The 26,782-nt window shown below is 51.1% G+C and overlaps 2 protein-coding genes across 5 annotated transcripts; one reads left to right on the forward strand and one right to left on the reverse strand.

Moving 5' to 3' along the window:
* Nucleotides 1-140: 140 nt before the first annotated feature.
* On the reverse strand, nt 141-3,353 carry PCNA (proliferating cell nuclear antigen). Its single transcript, XM_064497914.1, has 6 exons — nt 3,016-3,353; nt 2,184-2,281; nt 1,669-1,736; nt 1,280-1,474; nt 827-950; nt 141-707 (listed from the first exon to the last, which is right to left on the reverse strand). Exons 1-6 carry the CDS (start codon nt 3,234-3,236, stop codon nt 625-627), a joined length of 789 nt encoding a protein of 262 aa, XP_064353984.1. The 5' UTR covers nt 3,237-3,353; the 3' UTR covers nt 141-624.
* Nucleotides 3,354-3,687: 334 nt separating this feature from the next.
* Nucleotides 3,688-26,705, forward strand: CDS2 (CDP-diacylglycerol synthase 2). 4 transcript variants are annotated; one of them, XM_064497911.1, is made up of 14 exons: nt 4,027-4,185; nt 14,001-14,143; nt 15,220-15,316; nt 15,689-15,786; nt 16,540-16,679; nt 17,081-17,139; nt 17,890-17,972; nt 18,618-18,705; nt 19,227-19,295; nt 20,001-20,153; nt 20,751-20,870; nt 21,528-21,631; nt 22,093-22,193; nt 26,111-26,705. In XM_064497911.1, exons 1-14 carry the CDS (start codon nt 4,120-4,122, stop codon nt 26,119-26,121), a joined length of 1,332 nt encoding a protein of 443 aa, XP_064353981.1. In that variant the 5' UTR covers nt 4,027-4,119; the 3' UTR covers nt 26,122-26,705. The 4 variants fall into 4 exon arrangements, with proteins under 4 accessions (XP_064353982.1, XP_064353981.1, XP_064353980.1 ...); XM_064497912.1 differs by lacking the exons at nt 4,027-4,185; nt 26,111-26,705 and adding an exon at nt 3,688-3,917 and having other exon boundaries at nt 22,093-25,908; XM_064497910.1 differs by lacking the exon at nt 26,111-26,705 and having other exon boundaries at nt 22,093-25,908.
* Nucleotides 26,706-26,782: the final 77 nt, after the last annotated feature.

Consider the following 26,782-nt stretch of genomic DNA (forward strand, 5'->3'; position numbering starts at 1 on the left):
CTCATGACCATCAGTAGCAGCTGATAACTCCAAAGCAATAAAGAAGCATAAGCTTGCCTGTTCAGGGCAGTCTTTGATAAAGGGGCAAGTGTACCATCAGTTTGACAAAAGCTTCAGTTCATCCATACTTAAACAGGATAAAAACTTCAAATCATGTTCTTTATTTCCATTTCCCACATTTCAGTTAGAATACTGCTTCAAAAATAAACATGTAAAGAAAGGTTGAATGAACTCCTGGCATCATTTAACAGTAACCCCAGTGAACTACAGTTCACAGGCCAAACAAGCAAATGTCATCTTTACTCAAGTTAAATATTGCACTCCTTCTCTAACACAAATCAAAAGGAGTATAAGATTCTACCTAAAGACAGCATAATAAAAGACTATTGGAGGTACAGGAACATATTAGAAAAAACAAAAGTTCCTATTTTGAATGACACCAGTATAGCAAAATAGTAAGCTGAAAAATATTTACAGAGATATCTACAAAACATGCCTAGCAGTGCTCATTTGATGATCCAACACACTGAAACTGCTAATAAACTGTGTGGACACAATTTCCTTTGCAAAGTCAGTTGTCCTCTCCAAAGAGCCGAGCAGATCTCCCCCTCAGTCCTAGTCCAGTTAAGAACCTTCTTGTTGATCTTCAATCTTTGGAGCCAGATAGTATTTTAAGTGTCCCATATCAGCAATCTTGTACTCCACAACTGGAAAAAAGCATTCAGGAGATGATTCAGAAAAAGCCATTCAATCACGATCTTTTAACATAGCTGTATGGTGACAGTGCTCTACAGGGTCCCCTTCCAGAAGGGCAGCTTCTACTTACCAAGAGGAACATCTGCAGACATACTGAGTGTTACTGTAGGTGACAGTGGAGTGGCTTTGGTAAAAAAGTTCAAGTACCTCAAAGCAAAGGTTAATTGGACAGGCTCGTTCATCTCTATTGTAACCTAGAAGAACATGAGCCAGGTTAGAGTTCAATAAACAAAAGCCATAAGCTCCCACAAGTTTGTCAAAAACATCGGTATTGTAGAAGACCTAGACGCCTCAGGCAGAAAACAGCCAGCACTATTCCCCACTGCGTTCTGCCAAGCACTGCACAGCAGAACCCAGCGGTACAGAGCCAAAGCTGGCAGTTATTTGTTGACTTGCTTCTATAAATCAGAATAATATATGACCCATCTTTATCTACTCATAGGTGCCTATGACACTACCTCAGAGAATAAGCCACTAGATGAAACCTCAACACTGAGAGCAGCTAGCCATTAACACAACTTACAGCCTCTTCCTCTTTATCCACGTTGCTGGTCTGTGACAGCTTGATGTTTCCATTTCCTAGCTCTCCATTAGCTGAGAATTTCACACCATCCTTTGCACAAGAGATAACAACTGCATCTCCGATGTGGCTGAGATCTCTGCAGATGCGTGCAAACTCCGCAGAAGGCATTTTCACTACACAGCTATATTCTTGTTCCTGCAAAGGAAGTGTCACAATTAAATTTCTCCCCAAGAAGCTTGATGCAGTCACTACACCCAAATTTGTGTTCTTTTAAAGGATGCTCTCATTGTCTTTACAAGCTCAAACCATAGGCCTGATGTGAACACAAGGAATGTTTTGCTTACAAGAAATATAATGCAATCCAGTTAGAAATTCAAGCTGTTACTTACTGGAATTCCAAGCTGCTCCACATCCAGATCCATTAGCTTCATCTCATAATCAGACACTTTTTCCTGATCTAAAAGAAACAAAGCTTAATCTGACCAAGTGTTTCAAAAAAATACTATTACAGCTATCATCCTCAGTTTAAGTTCTGTCCAAAACTTCTTCAGAGCAAAACCACCTCAGTTATGACAAAGGGCTCCACCTTCTTTAGTCTTGCTATTTGGGAGCCAGAAATTTAGAAGGGACCGAAACTGCCCCTTGTAAGCTGCAAGAGGACAGCAGCCTCCCAGGAAGATCCTGGGAGGATCTGTCTGTGGCCTGGAGAGGATTCTTTTCTTCCTATGGAGATGTTGGTCAACTAGACCAAGCTTACATCTCCAGCCCATTTTAAGTGTTTAAGCATCAGGTGAGCCTTCCAGCTTGTGAAGTATTTCTTCTTAGTGCCACCACCCAGACCACCACATACTGCTTCACCTCAGAAAATCACAGTAGCAAATTAGTCACTAAAAGCAACACTTACTTGGTGCTTCAAACACTAGAGCCAGTGTATCCGCATTATCTTCCGCTCTGAGAGTTATGATGTCTTCATTTCCAGCACATTTCAGTATTTTGGACATGCTAGGGGAACAAAAGCCAGGTCACTCAAAGCACCCCAAACTGACAGTGCAAGAACACTGGCCCATTACCTGTTATATAGTGTTAAGACAAGTCTAATGAGAAACAGCCACTAACTTCTGATACAACACGTGACAGCCCTGTCTTACCATTTCTATGCAGTCCTTATATTCCCTTCTGTGGGCACAAAACCCTCCCCCGTAGTACCTGCAGTGCACCCCACAAGTCAGCAGACACTGTGAACGACGGCCAAGCACCAGGCAGGCCGCACACCGCGGCCCGGAAGCCTCCCCGCCTCCAGCCACGCTGGCGGGTGGGAAGAGCAGAGCCCGGGCTCGCCCCCCGCTGCCCTCCATCTCGCGGGGGCGCGGGCCCAGCCGCGCAGGCGCCATGGCCCGGCCTCCCGGCTTTCCCGCCACGGCGCGCCGGCAGTGACGTCACAGCACCGCCGGGCCCCGCGCGCGCGCGGCGAAAAACGGCGCCACAGCTCTGTGGAGAATGGGGGAGGGGCGGCAGCGGGGGGGCAGAAACCCCCCCCCCACCTCCCAAACCTGCCCCGCGCCCCCCTCCCCGGCGCCTGCCGCTCCCTCCCGACGGCCGCTCCCCCAGCGCCGAGCCCCCCCGCCCCGCCAGGCCCCAGCTGCCCCAACCGCTGCTCCCCTCAGCGCCCCCCCCCCGAAACAGGCCCCGGCCGCCCCCCGCCCCCCCGGGCCCCGCCAGGCCCCGGCCGCGGCTACCTGGCGAGGTTGACGCCCATGGCGATGTTGCGGTCGCAGCGGTAGGTGTCGAAGCCCTCGGAGCGCAGCGTGAGCTGCACCAGGGAGACGTGCGAGGAGTCCATGCTCTGCAGGCTGATGCCGCCCGAGCCCAGGTCCCAGCAGGCCTCGGTGATGAGGTCCTTGAGCGCCTCCAGCACCCGCTTGAGCACCGAGCCCTGCACCAGCCGCGCCTCGAACATCCTCGCAGCCACCGACGGGACGCGCGCGCACGACACCGGGAACGGGAAGCGGCCGCCAACGGCCACAGCCCGCCAAACGCCGCTTTTATTCCCGGCCCGCGCCCCGCCCACCGCCGGGGCGGCGCCAATCGCCACGAGCGCTCCCCCGCGCGGGGCCCAATCCACGCTCACAGCACAGGCTGCCCCTCTCCCGTCCCCGCTCCTCCCCGCGCCGCTCCCCCCCCCCCACTTAGTCCCGCCCGCTGCCCCGGCGGGAGCCAATCAGCGCGCGCGTTACACACACACCACGAGGCGCCAGGCTCCGTCTCCCGTCACCGGGCGGCGATCGCCGGTGCGGCCTAGCGGGCACCCGGGCGCCGCGATGCCCGGCTGAGGGAACCCTGATCCCCCCAGTCAGTTAACGGCCTGCGCGTGGGGCCGGCGGCACACGCGCTCACCCCGCGGCCCGGCCCGCCCGCCGCGGGCCTGTCAGTAGGGCACAGCTCCGCGCACCGTTCCTCAGGCGCCGGTTCCCGAGGGGAAGCGCGGCCCCCGGTGAAGGCCAGCGCACGGCTCCGCTCCGTGCGCGCCTCACGCAGCAGAAGCGACAAGGTGCCGGCGCGGCCCGCCTCCGCCGCGGCCCCCACGCGCCCGGCGCCCACCCATCATGGCGGCGCGCGGCGGAGCGGCGCGCACATCCGGGTACACCTGGGCGGGGCCAGGAGGGGGGCGGGGGGCGGGCGGTGAAGCCACACCCCCTCGCTGTCCATCCCGCGGCGGCGATTGGCTGAGCGCGCCTTGCCCTCTCCCGCTCCCTGGCGGCGGCGGCGGGGCGCAGCAGGCGCGGCGCGGCGGCGGCGGGGGAGGCGGCGCGGCGCGGAGCGGAGCGGGGCGCGGGGCCGGCATGAGCGAGCTGCGGCAGCGGCCCGGCCGCGAGCCCGGCGCGGCGCCGCCGGAGCCCGAGGAGAAGGTGGGGGCTGCGGGCCGGGCGGGGGGGCACGGCGGCGGGGGGGGGGGAGGCGGGCAGCGCGGCCTGGGCCGCGGCGATCGCTGCGGGGCTGCGTGTGCGCGGTGGAGCCTTCCTCCCCCCCCCCCCCCCCCCCGCTCCTCCTCCTCCTCGCCGCGGAGCTGCCGGCGGGGATGGGGGGGCTCCGCGAGCGGAGCGGGGACCTCGGGGGATCGCGGTGTCTCGGGGTTATAGCACGTTACCCGTGAGAAAACACCGCCCGCCGCGGCCGGGCGTCGTCCCCAGCCCCGGCGGCACCGGGAACTTCGCTTCAGCGCGGATTTAACGCGTTTCGGGGGAGCAAAGTGCCCCTTTGCGGAGAGTAACCGCAGGCCCGTAGAGAGCAAAAAACCGGAGGGAAAAGGACTTCGTGGCTGTCTGATGCACACATTTTTCGGCCGCCCCGCGCCGGTCCGTCGCCCTTAGCGAAGGCGTCGTGTTGATGTTTCGTCCTCTTCCAAGCGCGCGAGCTATGCCGATGGGCGCGAAACAACCACCCAGAAACCTCCCTTGCAATTTAAACACCGCATTTAACGCCGCTTGCAATGCCTGCGTGACACCTGCCAGGAGCTCTGCCGCCGGGTTTGAATAACTTCTAATGTTGCGGTATGATTAGAGCCGAAACGGGGAGGGAAAGTGCTGGCAGGGCCGGGAATCGGTTGCCTTGATGCAGATCGAAAGTTTCTGCCTTTTTCGTAGCTGTCGCGAAGCTGTCTGATGTGCGGATTTGCTGACCTCGGGCGAACCAGCAATACAGACACGCTTTTCTGTTGTTGTTTTGTTTTGCACAGAGCAAAACTATTATCCTCTAGATAATTACATTTGTCTCAGCTGGAATTTACTTTGCAGCAGAAAAACTTAAGGGACTTTTATAATTCCAGAACTCCCCGGGGGCCTGGAAGCACCGGGATTGCTTCACGGCTGTGCAAACAAGCTGCCTGCAGGCTCGCTTTAGCTGCTTGCGATGTGTTGCTAAAGAAGGTCAGAGGGCCGCTATTTTGAGTGCAATCTCGTTATCTCCAGGCAAGTACGCTTTTCGACGCACAGTGAGCCTGCTGAAGGGCTCCTCCAGTTTTACCTTTGAGTCGATGACTTGAAGGGTCCTTACCAGGGAGCTGCAGCGGTTATCTTGTGCCGCGCGTCGTGAAGCAGCGCAAACAAAACGCAACAGCAAAAAATAGAGATGTGTTAGCAGCCGCCAAGAGCAGCTCCTCTGGGTGCTGAGCGGGGGCTCTGCTAGCGGCAGAGCAGTTGCAGGCGACAAAGAGTTTCCCCAAACGGTTAAAGTCGAGCCGGGTGGGAGGTCACCTGGTGTTTTAAAGGAAACAAGTGAAAACGAGTTGTAAACCTCAGGGCTGTTTTTAAGATCGGACCTGGAAAGCCGTAAGCTGGTTGCTTTCTGCTCTTTTCCACTTTGCTCTGTTTTGACAGTGGAAAGAGCGAGGCTGGTTTCGCTTTCAGGTCCTCCAACCCTTGCACAACATCACAGCATTGACATTTTCCTCTCCCTTGGCAGAAAGCGGTGTTTATAGGTGAAACTTGTGCTCATTCAGTTGAGACCGTTGTGCAAGAAGGTTTTAACATTGATTTTTTTGTCAAACTGTCGCGCAACACAATGTTTTTCTCCAAAGGCACGAGGCAATATCTTTCTGCTCAAATGAGTGAACACCATCAGCTCTCTCTGGTTTAAAGACAGGGAAATGGGTACAGGTATTATTTGTGCTTGGTGCCTGTTTTCTTAGCCCAAAGGACTTAAATGCCAATAGCTGTTGCCGCTAATGCGTCGATATCGGAGATATCTACAGAATATCGACTGAAACAAATCCTAGTTTCTTGTCGTTACCATATGGATCCTTTCCTCACTTGCTCCTTGTAGACTGTTTTACTTGATAGACTCCTCCTTCACGTGGAACTGGAGGGAAATGCCTTCTCCCTGGTGTTGCAGGCATCCCTTTGAACCACGTTTTCTCTTCCAGCTTCCAAAGAGAATAGTAAAAGTGCTAAAAAAACCCCACGTCTCTGTCCCTGGCAGTCGGTGCCTTGGTGGAAAACACTGTCCCAAAAGGAGAGGCAGATGGAGGGGTCGGTGCAGCGGCTCTGCTCCGGGGCACCCATGCGCCGGGCAGCTCAGTTCCTCCGCCGAGCCGCGTTCGGCACCTCGCTGCACCCGCAGCCGCTGGGACGTTCCTTCCTCACGGGGCGAGGGGTGATGTGCTTGCGAGGAGGGCGGCTTACTTGATACAAGGCCTTCAAAGTAGCGTTTCTGGTGGGAAAGGTTGCCCGTGGTGGGAAAGGTGCTGGAGAAAAGGATGGAGGAGCTACGGCTGCGCTGCTTGGCCCGGGAGAGTGGGGGACGTGAGCACCGCCAGCTCTGCTGCGGGAAGGCATCCCAGCCTGCCGTGCTGTTCAGTGCTCGGCGTTACGCGGGGCTGCCAACAGGCATGCCGCGTCGTCCGCTGCTGTTAATTGTGGCGACGAGAGATTGGACTGATTGCACTCCTAATGGAGCTCGTTATAACCGGCGGTCAACGTTAATACCGTCCCCAGCTTCTGGCCTGCCCTGGAGCGGGTGGAAGAGGAACGGGCTGCTCGTAATCTCCTTCAGACAGTGCCCGACTACTCCTTTTTGCAAAATGCACACGCCCTCCTTCGAACCGCTCATCTCCTCGCTCGTTCGTGGTGATGCCGGAGAAGTCTAGTCCCAGGGAAGTGCTGTGGATTTAAGGTCTGGCCAAGCTGGGGTTGCCCCGATCCTCCTGGGGCTGCGAGGAGGTGCTCAGCCCGCGCAGGGGTGTGGGCAGCGATGGAGCACGCACCGGCACTCTGGATGCGCGGGTGGAAGCCCCCAAACGCACATTGCTTTTCTGTCACTCAGCCCTTTGGTTTGTCCAGAGCTGGATTCTACCTACCACCCTTATTTAACGGCTGGACGGTTACCTCCCCTGGCCTGGAGGGTTGCTTGCTCCGAGCTCGTGACTCTTGGCAGCACGTGCAGAGTCGCTGTTGCCCCCAGGCAGATGGCAGACCCGGTTGCTGCCGCATCCTCGCTCCGGTGGGACCGTTCGTGTGCGCGGAGGGATGCTCGCTGCTGCGAGGAGGGAGGCTGGGGTGGGACCGTCGCGTTCCCCTTCCCGGCTGGGCCATTCTGCGTCCTGAACACAGGACTCGTTTCCCCGTCCGTAAACTGCATGTAACACATTAGGTGGCGAGAAGATCGTTTTATCCTCCTGCCTGCTTTTAATTAATAGATTTCTCTTTAGAACAAGTTACGTGGTGGTCCGTAAGTTCGTAAGGGTAGCTGTGACCTAAACTATCGACTCGGGATTGTTGGGATTACATCTGGACACCCTGGGCCGAGACCCGCACGCCTGCTTTCTCTGTGCGGTTACTTCCGATAGAGCCAAAGGGACTGACTGATAGAGGAATCGGAGCAAGATTGTGGTATCGCCTTATTAGCAAATTAACCAGCCTCGTAAGGTTTCTTTCACGTTATGTCTTGGAAAAACCTACCTAACTCCAGAGGAATGGAGGGTCAGAAGCCACGAGCCTTGGCACGATGCAGGCTTTTGTTTTGGTGGATAAAAATAGACTTTTCCTGCGCTAACCTTCCGACGCGAGGAGAGTACAGCTTGCCGCAGAGCTGTTCGTTCCCTCTCTCGTTTCTCACAGCTCTCCCGATTACCGACAGATCGAAACGTCCGTGCAGGATCCTGCCGCCGCCTCTCCGGGATGGGAGAGCCGCTCTCCAGCGCCGGTTCCAGGAGGTGCTTGGGAGCTTCGCGCTCCTGTTCCTGTCAATGCTTCCCTGTCTCTGCCGGCTCGGTAAATGCCACGGTAGCAAAGAGGTGCCGGTCAGATCCGGGAGAACCTAGCGCTGAAGCCTGTTTCCAAAATATTTCCATTTTAGAGGGGGAGGCAGGTTCCTTTCCTAGCAGCAGGAACTCCTGGGGGAACGCCAGCACCGGCAACCTATTTTTGTACTCTTTTGTATACAGTAGCTTTTGTAAAGGACTCGGAGCTGAGAGCATTTACCCTCTAGATTTCCGGGAATAAACAAGCGCCGGAGCGGGTGGTGAGCTGGGGGCCGGGCGGAGGGAGAGCCCGCTCCGCCGTCCAGCCGGCTGCCTCGTGCCCGGTGAGTCACAGGGATACGTGCCGTTGCGTGAATCACATCTGCTGACACGGAGCGCAGGTTGTTTCGTCGGCCCGTTGTCCTGCTGAACGCAAACCGCGCGCGCCTCCGATCGCGTCCCGCCGACGGGCTGAGCTTGCTCGCGTTCAAAACCGAGCGGCTCGGTTTGGGCGTGTGAGATGGCAGTGGGTGTTTTTCAGTGATTTCAGCCCCCGTGCAAATGCTTACGCTTTTTGTGGTGTTATCTGCTATGGGCCTCCATTTATAGGCATGCCCTAATTTCTGTGCGTGCTTTGAACTGGAATGTGTTTTTTCGGGATGGGGGAGGGAATTCCTTATCAACAGAAGTCAAAACTGACCTTCATCATTGTTTTTTGAGACCATAAACCGAGCAGGCACCCCTAGATGCCACCTTGCTGGGACTTCTTGATGGGGGGACATGAGAAACTTAAATTTAATTGCTTTGTTATCTGTTGAGCCTGTTTTGGGATGGAAGATGGTTAGAAGAATAATTTCCCAACCAGAGAAGTTCAAGCACTTTGCTCTGCATCTGCCTATGAACTCAGCTACTCTGTGCCCACTTCGGAAAAGTCGATGCTTTTCCGTGACCGTGGTACAAACCGAGCCTGGACACTTGCGTCCCTTCCTTCTAGTGCCTCCGAATTTTTCTCCCTTCGGTGTGTCGAACTGCAGAGCCGGGCGCTGCCGTGTGGGTAAAGCAGTGAAGGGCAGAGGGGAAGGGAGCAGGCAGTTTTCCCGGACATTTGAAAACGATTGCAGTGTTCCTAACTGAGACTATCGCATTTATATCCCATTAGATTAATTATAATGGCTGTGATCCTGCAGATAGCGGAGGTGATAGCTCTCTGGGCTAATACTCCTGTTGGGCTTGGTGCGTGCTCGGAGGTGAGAATAACAGAGGCTTTCGCACGATTGGTCCCAGTTGTTCTAGCTGTCAGCTTTATTGCCTCAAAAGACGACGTTATGTTTCTCTTTAGCAGCGTATTAGCATTTTCCATCACTGCTTTTTGTTAAAATCTGGCAGGGAGTCCAAATAAAATGAGGCCTTGCTTCAAGAAAGGTGCACAAATAATGGGATTTCTTGAACTAATGTCATCTACCAGCCTTGAATGCTTAACTCTATCTCCGTATTGGGCAGAAAATTTTTGGCTGGGAGATATCTGACTTGTTTCTATGACAACTGAGATCATGTCATGGATACTTGGGCAAAAAACAGTGTGCTCGCAGCTTCTGCTGCGAGACGGCCATTTGAAATGTAAGCACAGATTTCGCCCTGCTTGCTCACAAGCGTTGTTTAAAGAAACCTAAGACAACTCGTTTTTCCATTAACCTTTTCGAGGGGACAAAATATTTATTTGCAAATGTTGCCTTGATGTGCAGATTTTACAAATAGAACAAGCAAGTAGATATCCGGATTTTTTCCTCTGTCTCCTTTGGTTTGGAGATCAGGAGAAACTGCCCTTGAAGAGACCTGTGGTTTTTATTCTTTCCTTCTCCTCATTACTAATGTGGAAATGAAAGAATGAAGGTAAAACGTACATTGCCATGTTGATTTTATTCTTTCATTAATTATTCCCTTGATTCCTTAAAAAGCCCTCGACATTAAGAAGAGAAGTTGGAGACGGAGCGCTGGGCTTGCCTAAAGTGCTGGACAGGCAGATTTGGGCAGAAAGAGCCCTTAAATGTAGTAAGTCCCTGCGGATAACAAAAGCCAGTAAAAGACGCTGCCTCTGCTTGTGCTTTAATAGACTTAATGTGTACCCTGCAATCCAGAGAGCTGGCGCAGTGAGAAGCGTTGCTGAAAGCTTTGACTTGTCTGTGCAGCATCTTGTTCAACTAGAGCCTGGCCCAAGACTGGAGCTTTTACATCCCAGGGTTGTGTTGTGCTCGGTGCTGCTTCAGAGTCATAAAAGGTTAAAAAGCACGGCAAGGTGTATGCGAGGATCAGCCTGGGGCTAAATGGCTTCGATTTTAGGATGAGCTGCAGTTATGAAAATGGAGGAGGCTTTGCAAAGGTAGCCGTGGATGCTTATGTACTCTTGGGCTTTCATGGCTGCATTTGTTAAATGCACAGAAGAGCCCATTGCAATTTAAGGAAGGATTATGGTCTATTGGCTGGGAAAGGAGGCAAATCTTGGTTAACTTGCTGTAAATTGAATATATTTATCATCTCTTGTTTGCATAGTCCGTCGCAATGAAGACTGTTAGGTGGTGTTTAGGGGTTCTGCTTATTTTCGTTGAAGCTTGAAGCCCATTGCAGAGACTTAGTAGGAGGTGATTATGGCTCTGAATAATTCATGGCCTCGGTAGAAATACTAGGATTCAGGGTTTGTAGAGAATTCTTCCTGATGGACATCCGAAGACGTAACAACATACCCCAAATCACGTAGAGAGACTGCCTGGAGCCGGAAGCCTGGGATCCCAGTTTTCTACTTCCGATCACGAGATCACATCTCACTGTGGGGATAGAAAGGGCAGGAGTTGCCCTGGGGTCCCTTTGGCAGGGTGAGCAGCTCTGATAAGTAAGGAGTCCATGTGCAGCGAGTTGAGACGCTCATCTTCTAAATGTACCTTCTAAAACCTGAAAGGTGAAACTCTGTCTTCTGTATTGCATTTATCAGACAACGTAAGCACTTAAAAGAGGTATTGATGTGCTTCCAGGTTTGTGCAGTTCTGGCTTCTGATGGCTTGCTCGTAATGTGCATTTAAAGCAAATCCATCGACCCTAAATCATCAGCGACGAACTGCTGGCTATGGGACCCGACCTGCCCAAAAGGCTGAGTCCGTGCTGACATCCGTGGACGCGGCGTTTGCTGCCTATGGCCTGACGTAGCCCAAGTCTGGCTCTTGCAAGCTGAGCCCTGCTCTGCAGGGAGCGCGGGTTTGCGGCTGCAGTGGCCCTGGGTGAAATGCGCTTGGCGTCACCCGTGCCGGCTTGCGCTCTTGCTGGCGGCTGCAAGCTGTTTTGTGGAAAGCGTTGCTCGCTGACGGCTCTCCTTTGTGGACGGGGATCTGCCTGGCTCAGCTGGAGGACTGGTGCGATAGCGATGGGAACACGCGGGAGGTTGTTACCATGGCAATGCCACAGCTGGATTAAGTAGACCAGACCGGAGTGCATCATGCTCAGGCTTAAACAAGTTATTTAGCACCTCGCTCAGCTGCTTAAACTGATGATTTGTAGGCTGATGGTTGCAATTTGCATAAAAGGAATAAAAATAGTGACAATTACTGAGTCTTCTCCATAGCCTGTATCTAGCACAACGTCCTATATAATCCCAACACCCTGTTTCAGGGAGCAATCTAAATAGGGAGAAAAGCTGATATCCGATACCGAGTTGTTTTCAAAATGAAGATGTTAAATTGTATGTTATCCGTCAGTTTGACTGGTGACTTTTTCCATCAGGGAAAATGTTTTCTTCCAGCTCCCATCAGGCCTAAACGGAATAAGCAAGAGATGCGGCAGGAGCGAGCGTTGCCCCCGACAATGTCTCTTTATCTGGACAAACTCCCTCACTGCCGCCTTTGTGCTCCCGGGCAGCAGCACGGCAGGGTTAGCTGGAGCCGTGGGCATCGCGTACGTGTCGCACAACCTCTCCCGGTCCCACTGCTGGAGATGACGTGGGGAATACGGGATGCGTGTCCCGCTGGACTGACCCGGCGAGGCTTTGCCCCTCTTCTCAGAGGCCGAAATGCTGCGCATCGCAAGGGATGGCTAGGCGTCAGGAAACCGATGATGATGCTTTATATCAGTTTAGCTGCAACGTCAGTGTTAGTGCAGGGAATTGGTGGCTGGGGAACGGGAGGGATCTGGACCGCCCATCTCATCAGCGGCCAGCTTGGCTCGGTTGCAACATCACATTCCCCTGTCACTTTTTGAGCTATGCAGCTGCTTTTATGCTTTTTTCCTTGGCCTGGATTGGAAAGGAGAAGACATTAGTGCTCTTTCCCTTTCTTTGGTCTCTGAGCACTTTACGAGACTTCTGCTCCTCTGGGCTACAGGCAAGGAATAATTTGCTTGCTTTGCACTTAGCCCTGAAACGTCAGTGCTTTCCCAAATGGCACAGCTGGGGAATAAAATGCAGGGATGCTGGCTTGGGTCTAATTTCTCGTTTCAGTCTCAGTCCTTTTATTGCACGGCCAGCAAGCCCTGGGCTTGCACGAGATGATGGATACTTGTGTTGCATTAAGAATTGCGCTTAAGGTTTTTGGGTGTAGCCTCTACGGATGGATGATGGTTGCCCTTCTCTGCCCTCAGTACCTAAGCGCATGCGGCCGGTGCGATGCCGGGCACTTCGCGCAGCCCCGGAAATGATCCTCTGACAACACCGTGGTATTTTTAGCTGCCTCCATCCGACAGCGTCTAGCTGTCCTCGTCTGTTTTAAGCACCTGGCCTGCAGCCATGGATACCTTACGGCTCGGGAGTCATTATCCCTTCCTGCCTCGTGTGAGGGTGCTGCTCCAGCCTCACTGCTCTAGTGAACTGCACGTACCCCTCGATTCGGCTATGCCAAACAAACACCGCTGTCCGGGAGCCCGCGGGAGCCCAGAGCAGCTTTGTTTGCAGAGATCGCAGTGGTTGTCAGCTTGGCTCCCTCCCTGCTCTTCCTGCAAACATGCTCCCTTTTCTGGGAATTTTAAAATAGCACATGATCGAGCGCCCGGGGCTCTGCGTGCCTGATGCGCCAGCGCTCCCCGGGGAGGGGAGTTTTCCTTCCTCATTTCAAGCGCTAGCAAGGAGCAGGATGAAGCTCTGCTGATAAAATGATGGGCAAAATGTAGAAATTGGGATTTGTCCTGTATCGAAGAGCTGGACTGGAGGAAAAACTGCCACTGGAGAGGGCAAGGGACTGACGGGGAGTCAGGGATCGGTTTTAATCCTTTTTCCACCGCAGCCCCGTTGCGCAGCCGCGAGTCACCTCCTGCCTGCCTCGCCTGTATTTATTTAGGCGGCCCCCTAAATACAGGACTTTGCTCGGAGCTGAGTGCGGAGCAGTGCAAGGGGCAGGGAGAGCGCGCGCTGTATCTTTGCAGCACATCGGGTTTCCTCCATGGCTTGGCCTGAGCGGTGTCTGGGCTTGAGCGATAAGCCGTGTTCTTCCTCTCCAGCTTGCTGAGCATAGCCTTGGTGTTATTTTTAGTGCCTACATGTAAAGTTAGTACTTGAAAAGTCTGCCTGGAGGCCTCGAGCCCGTCTGCTTGGAGGCCTTTCGTTCTGTCCAACTCGGGCAATGCCGCATACTTGGAGACCTGCCTGGGCATTGGGAGACCTTGCAAAAATTCCTGCTAACAAGCCTGTGTCCCTTGAACACTTACTGCGCTTGGAGATTGTTTTTAATCAGCTGTGAGGCATCTTTAACTCTTCAAAGAGATCAGATCCTTTTCTGTAGCTGCTGCTGAGATGGTCAGGGCAGTAAAACCCATTCTGCCTGTCACCTGAAACGCCTGATGTTATTTTTTTGTGGGTCTAACCCCGTGTAATACCCAGACAATTTTGTTGTTGTCTTTCTCCCGTTTAGCCAGAAGGAGAGTGGCGGTAGGTATTGCGCCTACGGGGCTGATCTGACTTTCTTTAAAGAGTCCTAGCACCGTATCTAGCAAAGCTCTGTGTCTCTCTTTCGCTTGCAGGAGTCAGAGTCTGAAAACAAGCTAGATGGAGAGACAGCATCTGACAGCGAAAGCAAATCTGAATTTGGAGGCTCGCCCCCGGTGCCGACATCCGATGACACTCCAGAGGTCCTGAACAGAGCTCTCTCCAACCTGTCCTCAAGGTAGCACGAAGCACGGTCCTCCCCTGCTGCGGGGGTCCTGGCAGAAGGTCCTGCAGCGTCCGCTGTGGCTCCCCGAGCCCAGACAGCATCTTGTCGGCTGACGGAGGCTGAAATAGCTGCGCTCTGCAGCGCAGCGCTCTCCATCCCTGGCACGTGAGCCGTAAGGTGCCCGCGAGGCCACGGGAAAGAGAAGCTGATGCCAGCGCTAGCGGGAGAGCAAAGGGCAGCGCTCCTGGCTCCGTGCTGCTGTGCGTGGGTGAGGATCAGTCACAGAGGAGCGCTGCAAGGCCGCTGCCTTCTGCAGTGCCTGGTCCTCCCGGGTGAAGTGACCTCTGGGCGGGGGACACGTGACATTTCACTTAGCTTAGCCAGAACTGTCTGCGAGTCCCTTTTATTTGGGCGGATGATCTCAGTGAAGACTTCAACAGTGATGATTTTTAACCACCAGTCTGACCTACTTTTGCAAGAATGCATGAGAAAAACTTCCTGATAAGGAGTAGATTAAAGAACAAACTGCACAAGTCTTCCTTGGGCTGCTTCAGGAGGAAGAGCATCTAACTCATATCACAGGAGAAAGCGTCTCTCCTGTGTGCTGTGAGAATGGGAGAGGCTCCAGGCAGAATCTCTTGGAGAACAGTGAGGATACAACACACCAGGGCCAATGTCTCTTCTTCGAAAATAGCGCAGGGAGGGGTAGTGGTCCCTGTTGCATTGACTGGGAATTAATCACGCAGCCTGTCCGAGGTGTGGGCAGCCTGCAGGAGAACAGGAACAGACTCCCCCTGGTCCCGTTTCAGTGCCCTCGGAGTTGCTCCGCACCGGAGTAATGCTTTCTGCATTGAGTGAGCTTCGTAGCAGGGAAGGCTGAATTGAGCTGTAGCCTTGCAGATGCTGCAGCCAGGCCTTGGTCAGCGGCTCGAGCTCTCCCTGTGGTGCAGAGGGGACACGCAGGGTTTTCAGGGCTCGGTTTCTGGCCTGTGGAGTTGCCTGGACGGTGTGCAGAGGAGAGAGCAGAGCTGCTGTCCTGCTTCCTTTGTTTCGACTCTCTCTAACCTCTTCCCTTCTCTGTGGCCTAGATGGAAGAATTGGTGGGTAAGAGGCATCCTGACGCTGGCGATGATCACCTTCTTCTTCATCATCATCTACTTGGGACCCATGGTCTTAATGATGATAGTAAGTGCTCCAGGGAGAGGCCCCAATGTTGGCAGCGGCCGGGGGGATGGCTGCTGGGACCATCACTGGTGCAGGTCCGTGTTCAGCTCGCTGGACTTCTCCATGGAGGAATGAATCTGTGACTGCCTGCCCTGGTGGTCCAGCGTTTGGCTGCAACTGAAACCAGCACAGGAGGTTGTTAGAAACCTCCTGCGGAGGAAAGGGGAGGGAAAAACAACATGGTGAGCATCACAGTTGGATTAGGAGACTTCTGCCAGCCTGATAACGCCTGCTAAAGTATCTTTTGCTATGCACAGACATGTTTTTTATCTCCATGAGGAGAGAAGTGTTTAACCAACACGTGTTACAGCTTCCTGGTGTCTGTTTGTGCAGGTGATGTGCGTCCAGATCAAATGTTTTCACGAGATTATCACTATCGGCTACAACGTGTACCACTCATATGACCTGCCCTGGTTCAGGACACTCAGCTGGTGAGTAGGGCGACTGCTTCCCTCTCCGTTCTTGAGGGCAGTGATACATTCCGTCTCATTGCGGAGGAGAGACAGGAAGGGGATCACCTAGCAGCCTCCAAAACAGAGACATAGGGTTGCTGTGAATTGTCTGGTTTCGTATGTTAGCAGCTCTTGTGAGGAAAACGTCCCCACAAATCCAGATAGATTGATTTCTTGATAGAGCCTGTAATGACAAAGTTCGTCCTGCTGTTTATGAAGTGCTGAGATTCGAATCCCATGATCCGTGCAATGATGGCATGGATGGCTGTCACCACTTGGAGACGGACGTGGTTGCTCACTTGGCATGGGAGGCTCCTTGTCGGTGGTTGTGAAACGCTGCTGGACGCTGGGACATAGCTGGGCTGGGCAGCTCCGGATGCCAGACAGAGCGAGGCTGTGGCGAGGGGAGGAGCGCTGCTTTTAGGACGTGCAAGCTCCCAGAGGCCTGCTGAGGAGTGCCACCTAAAGGCAGAGAGTCCCTCTGTATCAACAGGCCCAAACCAATCCCAAAGAGGATATAAGCGACCAAGAAATGGCACTGGGTGGTGCAACTGCTAGTTTAAATGAAGGTGTCATTTCTAAACTGGGGGGAATGAAGTTTGGACTGTCACTTTCAGGAAGGCTGTTTACAGTGTGTCAGACCAGTGTAAAGACCTTGGGGATCAGCTGCTTTCTCTGTTCTCCAGAATGCTTTGGGAGCTCATGCTAACAGGCGTGTGCCTCCATCCACAGGTACTTCCTGCTCTGCGTAAACTACTTTTTCTATGGCGAGACCGTAACAGATTATTTCTTCACCCTGGTCCAGAGAGAGGAGCCCTTGCGAATTCTCAGCAAATACCACCGCTTCATTTCTTTTGCCCTGTACTTAACAGGTAAAGACCATGTCTTCTGTTGGTTAAATCTGCCAGAGGGAGGAAATCTTGATCTCTTGAAGTACACTTCTCACAGGTGTTATATCTGATGCAGTATCCGTAGCATATCCAGTCGACATTGTGAAAGCAAGTTCATGGGAAAAAAAAAAAGCCTCTTTGGAAAAAACCCTCTCGTTCGTCTGGGGATGATCAGGCTTGATTTGCTATCTGTCCAAGTGTTATTTATAGGAAATTGTATTTTGTGACTTCCAGAACAGTGCATTTCCCCACCTCGTGTTGCTGCTTTGCTCAAAATAACCCTGTGGAGTTGTGTACTGTGCACTGTCATGGGGGAAAAAAAGTCTTTCTTTCTTGTTGAAAATATGTTCCCACACGTTCATTTTTCTTCCTTTTCCCACCAGGTTTCTGCATGTTCGTCTTGAGTCTGGTGAAGAAACACTATCGCCTCCAGTTCTACATGGTAAGGTTAAACACAGGGGCTGGATCCCGGTTGGAGGCAGAAGAATGAATAATATAGGCTACTTGAAAACTTTGTGTAGAGGAATACATGCCAGTAGATGCTTCTGTGCTGGCTGTGCTTTGTAATGCTGCCTGGAAGGAAAATTGCTGCGAGCAGAGTGAATATTTAGGAAGGTGGCCCTGGCCGGATTTCCCTGGAAACATGAATTCTCTCCTCTCTGCACTTGAGGATGCTCTTAAGAAACTTTCTGCAAGCTGAGATGACCACACAAGACTATTTGACTCTTGTACTGTGGGTAGCTCACCACGAGGATTAATTGGCTATGTCCCCTTTCCCAAACATCAGTAAGGTATTGCTCCTGTTTGACCCCCGACCCAGCTAGTTTTGCTTTCCACTAGATTCAGCACACAGGGATACAGCCTGGATGTCCATTGTGTTCCTCGTATATAGTCAGAAGGCTGACTGAGATGTGTGGGATGGGGTGGGCTAAAGAGTGCTGGGTCCAGCAGAAGTCTTCCAGTGAAGTTCAGCCCAGGGCTGGAGCTGAAGAACGTGCCCATTAATTAATAAGTGTCACTGTTCCCTGCTTTTTGCAACTTGCGGTGTTTGTCGCGGTGAAGGTGTATGCTGGCAATGCACACGTGCGTGAGCCGGTCTCTGAGAGGGGTCTAACAGCATCTGGTTTCTGCCAGCGATGCGTATGAGAAATGTCTCTAGGCAGACTGGACCGCATGCTGTCTTCTCTTCCAGTTTGGATGGACCCATGTGACGTTGCTAATTGTTGTGACCCAGTCGCACCTCATCATTCACAACCTCTTTGAAGGAATGATATGGTGAGTTGCTGTGTATTTTGAGTTATTGTGATTTCTGCGGCCTAATGTGAATTACTCTGTTTTCAGTTAAGACTGTTCTTAGTGGCCAAGATACTTTCTGCCAGGGACTGACCCGTTCAGAATAGAAAAGCAAAAGATTGAGCAATACCTTGGTGACTTAGGACTTGCTTTGTGCTCCTTGGGCAGTACAGAGTGTTGGTCTTAAGCAGCATCTGTCTTCCCGAAAGCAGCTGTGCCAGCAACTAGTTTTGGCTGCCGTAAGACGGCACTGTGTGTCCCTGTGTGTGCCTGAACCAGCCCAGAGCGCTTTGAGAGCAGCCTGCTAACAGCTGAGCTGCAACCACCCTGGGGTGAGCAGAGGCAGCTGTCTAACAGCATGTCACATGCTGCAAAAGGGAAGGCTGCGCTTAAAACAGGCCGTTCTGGGTACATGACCTGCTGGTTAGTCCAGAGCATTAGAAAACACCTCATTTTTTTCTGGCAGCTTCCGGTGGTTGCTCCACGTGTTGTGAGACTGCACTGGACAGGGAGGTGTTGGTGGGATGTCACTGGAGAACACACGACGAAGCAATTGCTCATCTCGTTAAGTCTCGGAGTTGTCTGATGTTTGGCAGTTTCCAATGGTTTGATTCTCCTCCCGTCTAGGTTCATTGTCCCAATTTCCTGCGTGATCTGCAATGACATCATGGCGTACATGTTTGGCTTCTTCTTTGGCCGCACCCCGCTCATCAAGGTTCGTAACGCTCTGGCGAACAAAACTGCAGGCGCCTTTCAGTAGCCTGCAGCCCTTGACCCTAGGTGGGAGAGCAGGCCAGAGCAGTGGAGGTAGCTACGGAAGGGTGGGCTGCGATGTCTGGAGAAATTGAATGCATATTAAAGTCAGGTCCTTAAACATTCTTGTCTGAAAAGCTTCATCTGCTAAGTTAAACAAGAAGAAAGTCCGTGAAAAGACTACTAATAAAAAATAAGTCGAATGTATACCTTTTGGCTTCTTTGGGTCTTAATCCCAATCCCTGTTCTCTGATCTCCAGTTTGGGCACGTCCCAACGTTTGAGGCTGCGAAGTGAAACGGAGCATTTCAGACAAAGAGGGCAGTGTGAGGTTTTGACTAAGCCTTACTTGTTGATTGTTTGCACCATTTTATGTTTGCCTCAGCAATTCACAATTGAGGAAGGGCTGCGTATGTGTGTGGTGGTGTCTGTAGATGCACAATTTTTGACTACCCCCTTCTTCTCTCTTTCTCTCTGGCTGCAGCTCTCCCCAAAGAAGACCTGGGAAGGTTTTATAGGAGGGTTTTTTGCCACCGTTTTATTTGGATTGCTGGTAAGTAGCATGGCACTTTCTTAATTTTTCTTTTTCCTTCATTAGGTGACATATTGGAGAAAGATGTCGGTCCCCTTTAGACCCGTATGACACGTTCATTACAATAGTTGTCCTTGAAGCTTTCTCTCTTGTCTGCCAAAGAGTAGAGACCGTGGTGTCTCCACAGATGCTGTACATATGCAGACAAAGCGTCTGAGGATCCCGTTGGATGAATGCAGTGCATCATTTCAAGCACTGCATGGGGAATTCAGTGCTCTTTCTGGCACTTTGCTCTACTGCAGGACTAGAGCATGAGAAAAAGCAGCTTATTTTCATTACATGCACAATTTAAGTGAAGCCTTTAACTGGATAGGAAGTCATGAGGCCTGCATCATCTCTGAGTATTAGAATATTCTTATCTATTTTTATGACGATCTCTGTGTTTGGTTGCTGTCCGCTCAGCCAAATGGTGCAGCCTGTCTCAGCCTGTAAATGCAGGGCCTCTGATCGCTGCTTGCTGAACAGATGCACTTCTTAAAGGAAATGCTTACTATGCCTTTAGCCAATTAATTCTTCTCAGGAGAGTAATCTTCTTAATGAAATCAGGAATGTGGCTCCCTCCTAGCCTTGTCTCCTTGAGTTGCCTTGCGAGTGTCTCAGCCTCCTTGCTCAGGAACTATTAATCCTCCTTCCTCTTGGCGCATCTCTCTCTCTGTCTCCTTGAAGCTGTCTTACGTGATGTCTGGGTACCGGTGCTTCACCTGTCCGGTGGAATTCAACAATGACACCAACAGCTTCACGGTGGACTGCGAGCCGTCCGAGCTGTTCCAGCTACAGGAGTACAACATCCCCGTGGTGCTGCAGTCCGTGGTTGGCTGGGTAGGACTCTTGCTGCACACGCTGCCAGCGATTGCCTGGCAGGAGGCTACTAAAAGGGTTTTGTTTATTGGGATAAAACACCAAGAAGAGAGTGGGGCTATGTTTTAATGCTCCAAAAACCTATGTGGCAAGAAATGCTGGTACTAGACCTAGTAAAGAGGGAAATGAATGGTGTTCCCTGCTGGTGGAAGTCCCAGAGGAATTCTTCCAAGCCTGGTGGCTTAAGCCGTTTGTAAACCAACTGGCCTAAAACCTGGAGAGAATGGAAACGGGGCAAGCGGTGGGTAAGATGATCCAGAAGACATCTTGCAGCTCCCTTTTGTACAGACTGGGTCCCAGGGTGATTTGCCTTGAGATGTGTGTTGAGACTCTGAAGATAACCATTACCTATCGGGGTGAGGGAAAGGCATCTGAAGAGGCCCAGTGGCATTTTCCTAACACTGTTTCCCAGGGGATGTGTATGTAGCATTTTGGAAGAGCTGGCTGTCCAGAACCACTGGTCGCTTGCAGATCTTGGCTTTGGATTTAGCAAAGCAAGCTTCAGGGAAGTGCTGTACTTTGTGAAAACCCTCCTCTGACGTGTTTTTCTTTCTGCAGAAGACAGTCCGGATGTACCCCTTCCAAATCCACAGCATCGCGCTGTCTACTTTTGCCTCCCTCATTGGGCCGTTTGGAGGCTTCTTTGCTAGTGGATTTAAGAGGGCCTTCAAAATCAAGGTAAGGACACCCCTCTTCTCAAAGGCCATTTACCTTTTAAAAGGCAAAGACTGAAGTGATACAGACTGTCCATTAGGAGTTGCTGCCACTATATGTTGTCCATCTCCTCCAAGGAGTGAAAAGCTGGGAGCTTTGGGAGGGAAGAGAAGGTTTGTTCTGTCACGGATTGTGCCCCACCATTTTATTCTATTTTTTTTGACTGAATGGGTGAGGGGGAAGATCTTAAAAATCAAACTGTGATATTCTAAATCCCGCTTTAATGCAGAACTTGAGGTAGAGGAACAAAGACCAAGTCAGGAAATTTTGCAATCTGGGCTTCCCTTGATGTGTTGCAGGCAGCTTTTATGTATAAACAGTCTTCTGTACAGTTAAGAAGCCTTGAACGGCAGGGCAGGGTTGCAAGCGATAAACATTAGCCTTCCTTGACCCTGGCAGATCTCAGTTAAGTCTTGATATTCCTCAGGCGCTAATGGCCTTCATAAAGGAGAAACTTTTAAAACCAGGGGAGATGCCAAGCAAAATTAATGCTTAGGCTGACTTCTGCCTTCTCAGAAGAATTAGAGCGTGCGTATGAGTGTAGAGCGTAGATGTACATATAGCGAGTGCAGGTAATGGGCATTTGTGACTGCTTAATGCAATCCTTTCTGATTTGCACAGGACTTTGCCAACACAATCCCTGGCCACGGAGGTATCATGGACCGCTTTGACTGTCAGTACCTGATGGCCACCTTTGTTAATGTGTACATCGCAAGCTTTATCAGGTATTTGTAACTTTATGGTGAAATTTGGGGGCCCTGTCAAGCTTGAGTGACAGGTCCATAGTAAGAGCCAGTTGTTATCCCCATGAGATTAACATCTAAAAATACAAGACAAAGAATGAGAGAGGAAACGGAGCTTGAAGAAGGGAAGCACCTTTTGCCAGTGTCATGCTGAGCTGGGAACACAACCCTTGTTTCCCAAGTTGTATTATTTCAGTCCCCCTGAAACTTCTCTGTGTTCCTTATGCCTGTGTTCCTTGAGTCTTGAACAGTTTCCCCAGAGCTGATTGAGTGGAAAAATCTGTTTCTCTCGCATTAAATAATAGTTCTGTAGCCACACTTAGAAGGAGTGGGCGACATGACTACTATTTTAAGCCTATTCTTTTGATCAAACTGTGCCTGGGTTCCCAGACCCTTGAGACTTAGCAGTGTGACTCATTGATAATGATGCTTTTGTGTTGCAGAGGTCCTAACCCAAGCAAACTGATCCAGCAGTTCTTAACCCTGCGGCCAGACCAGCAGCTCCACATCTTCAACACGCTAAAAGCGCACCTTGTCGACAAGGGTATGTTAGCTAGTTTGGAGGACGCATAGACACCCAGACAATTGGAACAGAACTGAAAAACAGACAAGTCTCCCCAAGGAAATTCCTGGCTTGCCTGATTTGAGACAATAACAAGGCCTCATTTCACTGTAACTTTTCTTCCTTTCTTGGTAAATGTTTGCATTTGTGGGGTTTTTTTTATAATATATTTATATAGCTTTGGTTAAAATCAGCAAATCTGAGTTTGTAGCTGGAAAGGAGTTAAGGCTTGGAAGGACTGTTGGGTGAAATAGCAAGGTACAGCTGTTCTCCTGGGTCTGTTCTTAGGCTTGTGGGCAGAGCCTAACGTTTCCTTTGAGTGTTGCTTATGCAGGGAATGCACAAAGTGTCATCTGCGCAGCATCCTCTGCATGCGTCGGAGCCAACAGGGAAAGTGAAGTCTTGCAGCTCCCCAGCTTCCTTCCTCCTCCCCTCTCCGCTCACGACGGGCCCCGATGCTCTCCTGGTGGTAACTGTGAATGAACATGTTAATTTTCCCAGAAAGCCCGAGGCTCGATTAATTGGAAGAGGACCGTGCGCTAGTCTAGCCACGTCTCCCCTGCCCAGGCAGGCGCAGGCATCTATTTTGACTTGCTGGTTTTCTCTGCGCCTCCCACGTTCGCCCTTATGGCAGGTGTTTTGGCGAATCAGATCTTTTTTAACCAATTAAACCACAAACAGACTACAGTAAAGGCTTTGCATTGAGCACAAGGAATCAAGAAACTGGTCGTTGCTGTAGGAATGTGGGAGGTCCAAATTGCTTCAAAATTGAATCAGATAAATAGATATTTTAAAGAACATTAAAATTTCACTGAGTAAATCCTACCAAGCAAGAACAACTGTTTAAATAACTTGGCTCATTTTTTCTCCTCATGTAACCTTTAAGAAAGCAACGTTGAACCACACTTTATTTCTTGATGGTTGGAAACGCTACACCGAGATATTTTAACTGATGTGGAGAGCAAGTTTCCAACGTAGTTTCTTTTCTGACATTTGCAAGCTGGGGCTCCGGCACCCCGCTGGTGCTGTCAGTTGTTTTTTTTTTTTCTTTCAGGGATCATGTCTCTCACCTGTTTGTTACTTGAGTTCTAGATGTCGTGCTGCTGAGTTTATCATGGTCTGTGTTGCATTTCAGTCTGGCTTTGGTTACCTGCAGGCTGCTGTCCTGCTTTGCTTACTAAATCTTGTCATAAATAGGTTGCACTTAATAGTTGGAAGTTTTATCTGAGTACTTTCCTTTATTTTGTCATACTTTTTTATTATTTAAAAATGAAAGCCCTAAAGATTGTAAAACTTTTTTTTTTTGTGATCAGATATTGAAAATATCCCCAGTTTATACTAGATCTTACGCAATGTTCCCATGTACAAGGTATCTCTGATTTTACTTCTTTCCATAGTTTGTGCAGGAGAGAGAGAAACTTTACCTTATTTTAACCTGGCGAACGAGTGACAGGGAAAGATAATACAGAAGTACATTGGTGTTTTCAAGCAGTTGCTGACATGAACCTTTTACACACGCATACAGAGACACGTACGCCCCACAGGCTAGCTAACCATCGATGCAGAATAAAACACCTGAAAATATTTCGTAGCTCACGCTCCATATTCTGACACTGCCGTTGCTTTCATTTACCTTGAGAAAGCGAGAGAGAGCGTGCGCGTGTGAGTGTAAGTGTATTCATAGATACCAGTCTCTCTCTCTTATATTTCTATGTGACTCTGTGTGTGTTGTAAGCACTGCTTCATCTTCCTGCCCAGGAACCGCAGAGCTGCGGCGTGCATCCATTGCACTGCAAACACCGGTGTCTGATCAGCATCTGCTTCAGGCTGCGATTCACAGCGATTTGTCTGAGTAAAGCTGGGCAGAGCGAGGGCTGGGGCCGCGTGCGAGGAGTGCCGGGGCTGGGAATACACGTGGAAATGCCAGGGTTTTCGGCAGGACCTGAAAAGTAGCTTGTCCCGCAGTCGGACAAGCTGGTGCTTTTCTGGATTTTCCCTGCCTGATGCCAACATCTGCCAAATTCCCTTGTACCGTGCTGTTGGGTCGTAAATCAGTCACCAGAAGAAGCTGCAGTGTTGGTAAATACTACAAAAGCGTGTTGCTCTTTATAATAGGACATTTTTCATATGGGTCTCTAGTGTTCTGCTCTTCTTGCTTTAAATCTTTTGTACTTCTTATTGTAGTTAGTGGGGCAAAAAAACTCCAAACCCAACACAAAGCACTGCATACTTTTGATCTGGAATAAAATCTGGGCCTTTTTTAATGGTGTAGTGCTGGATGCAGACACTGGAGGGCAAAGCAGTTGCGTTTGGTGGCTCCAGAGGGTTGGGAGAGCAGAAATAGCGGTAGGCATGTGGGTGGCTTTGCTGATGAGCCCGCAGCTTTCTTTTTTTCTCCTTTCTCTTCCTTCCTAGCAGTGAAGAGTAAAGCTAGTGTAAAGGGTTTAGCATCCCACACTGATGTTTACTGAACTTAACGGGAACAGTGCATCCATTTGAGAAGGGGAGAGAGACTGGGACGTTAGGTTATCCGCCGGCTCTGCGGCAGGAGCTGCCTGTTGCTCTGTGGTGCCGAGCACGTGTGCGGGGATGCGCAGGCAGGCAGAGCTTGTCAAGCTTTGCAAAACCTGAGCCCTGCTGCAGCCCGCGTGGGACGGTAGGTTGGGAGAGAGGCTTACGGAGCTAGCGTGACCGGAGAGGCCGACCCGACCCCAGGGACGTCCAGGCGGCGTGGGGCTGTTCGCGTGAACTCGCTCCGGCCGCGTGGCTCGACTGCCCTGCGGGCTCGGCGTTACCTGAGGTTTTGGCTTGCTGGGGAAGTTCCTCCTGCCTGGGCCCAGCGGGAGGGAAATCAGGTGTGGGAATGGATGGAGAGGGACCGAGCGCTTTTAATAAGCCGGGGATGGCACGTAGCTAGAAAGCTGCTTTTCTGCAGCGCGGCGAGCTGGCTGTCCCGGTGGAGTGGCTCTGAACGTTGATGGCAAGTTTGCTGGTGGGTGAAGGCTGTTCAGTGGCGTGGTCTGGGCTCTGCTCTGATCTGCAGCCTGCACAGGCAGGGCTCTGTTAGACGTGTCTAGACAAACTCTCGGCATGCCCAGATGGGAATTAGCTTCTCTGTCTTCGCTCGTGGCCCAAATTAGTCTGCAAATTGGATGCGCAGCCAGACTGTGGCCTGCACTGCTCAGCACAACGTTAAAACCTGGTTGCTGCTTGTGGTGTCATGTTCCGTGCCCATCGCCGTCTATTATTTAGATAATCTCTGTGGCAATGGGTCTGCTGTCACGGACGCGAAGGGGCAGCTTCTGCCATGGGACTTTACGCGAGTGGAGCAAAGCCCGTAGCATCGGCTAGTGCTTGGCGCCAGGTTGGGAACTGCCACTGTCGTATACTTCAAGGTAGGGCTCCTGTTTCATCATGAAAAGTATCACGAGATCGCCTGTGGTCCCTGCCCGCTGTGCCAGCCCCAGAGCTGCATTTTGTACTGCTGTAATCTTTGTGTGTTCCTGTTCTCCAGATCTGATGTGTTCATACCATCCGCTTCTTTCTCTGTGCATCGTTCTTTTGATTAATGTTTTAGCTACACATGTAGAGTTGCCTTTCTTTGACTGAATGTCCGAATGTGATATATTGTATATTTTAAAGTATTTACCCTATTTATATACTATATGTTACTGTTAAATAAATATAAGTTCCATTATCCGTGCGGGAGTTTTATTTGTCCCTGCTCACAAACGGGGCAGAGCCGCCTAATCTGGCGGTGCCTGGTCCGGAGGGTCTTGAGCAAAATTACTTTCCGTTGTCCACTGGATGGTTGGGGAGATGCTGAAAACCTTTCCTCCAGGGTCTTTAAAGCAGATCAGTCTATCTTAAACCCTCTCTTGTTTCTTTTTTTTCCGTAGGAGTAATCTGAGCCCCAGAGTTTGGATATTAACAGGAGCTGCAGGGAGCGTGAGTGCAGTGCTTTCCCCGTAGAGAAGGTGTTAGCCCCAAGGCCCTTGTCATGGAAGTGGTCAACAGAGAGAAAAGGCTGCTAATTCCCTCCTCAGCAGGAGACGAGGCATCGTCGTGTCCCTGCAGAGCGCTAGGGACCAACGCTGGTATCTTTTGACTCCCCCAGTTCTTGCCCCATAGCCGTCCTTCCTCAGGGATCTTCCTTCTTGCAGACCGGGTTGCCTGCAAACTGTGTTATTTTTAGTTCTTGTGTTATTTTGACTGTTGTTTGATTTAAACCAACTGACCAGCAGCCCTGCTTTTGCTTCCTGTCACCAAAAAAAAGTGGAAATGATGCTTTCTCTTTTTCTGTAGCAAACTTGTAAAATCTGCTCTGAAGCCACAAATCTCACCCAAACCCTTGCTGCAACATGTCTTCCTCAGAGGAGTTGGCCCGTTGAACAAGAAACTGCTGAGCAGCACCATGCAGTGTTCATCAGTCCTCTGGAACAGTTAACGTGCTGTGACCAAGAGGTCGTTAAAGATAAACCCTTTTTTTGAAAACAGACTAAGAAACACTTCTCCTGCAGCAGGGTAACTGCTGCCTGGCCTGAACTATTGCAGTGCTCAGGGGTCAAGAG

This window comes from Dromaius novaehollandiae, chromosome 26 (assembly GCF_036370855.1).
Source record: "Dromaius novaehollandiae isolate bDroNov1 chromosome 26, bDroNov1.hap1, whole genome shotgun sequence".
NCBI classification, from domain to species: domain Eukaryota; kingdom Metazoa; phylum Chordata; class Aves; order Casuariiformes; family Dromaiidae; genus Dromaius; species Dromaius novaehollandiae.

Bases quoted from the DNA above. Each gene is read 5' to 3' on its own strand.
- PCNA (XM_064497914.1), bottom strand. From the start codon at position 3,236: ATGTTCGAGGCGCGGCTGGTGCAGGGCTCGGTGCTCAAGCGGGTGCTG. The intron at 1,475-1,668 runs GTAAGTAACAGC...CTTCCTTTGCAG, and splicing joins TGGAGCAGCTTGGAATTCCA to GAACAAGAATATAGCTGTGT. The intron at 708-826 runs GTAAGTAGAAGC...GCTTTTTTCCAG, and splicing joins GTCTGCAGATGTTCCTCTTG to TTGTGGAGTACAAGATTGCT.
- CDS2 (XM_064497910.1), top strand. From the start codon at position 4,120: ATGAGCGAGCTGCGGCAGCGGCCCGGCCGCGAGCCCGGCGCGGCGCCG. The intron at 15,317-15,688 runs GTAAGTGCTCCA...CTGTTTGTGCAG, and splicing joins CCATGGTCTTAATGATGATA to GTGATGTGCGTCCAGATCAA. The intron at 17,140-17,889 runs GTAAGGTTAAAC...CTTCTCTTCCAG, and splicing joins ATCGCCTCCAGTTCTACATG to TTTGGATGGACCCATGTGAC.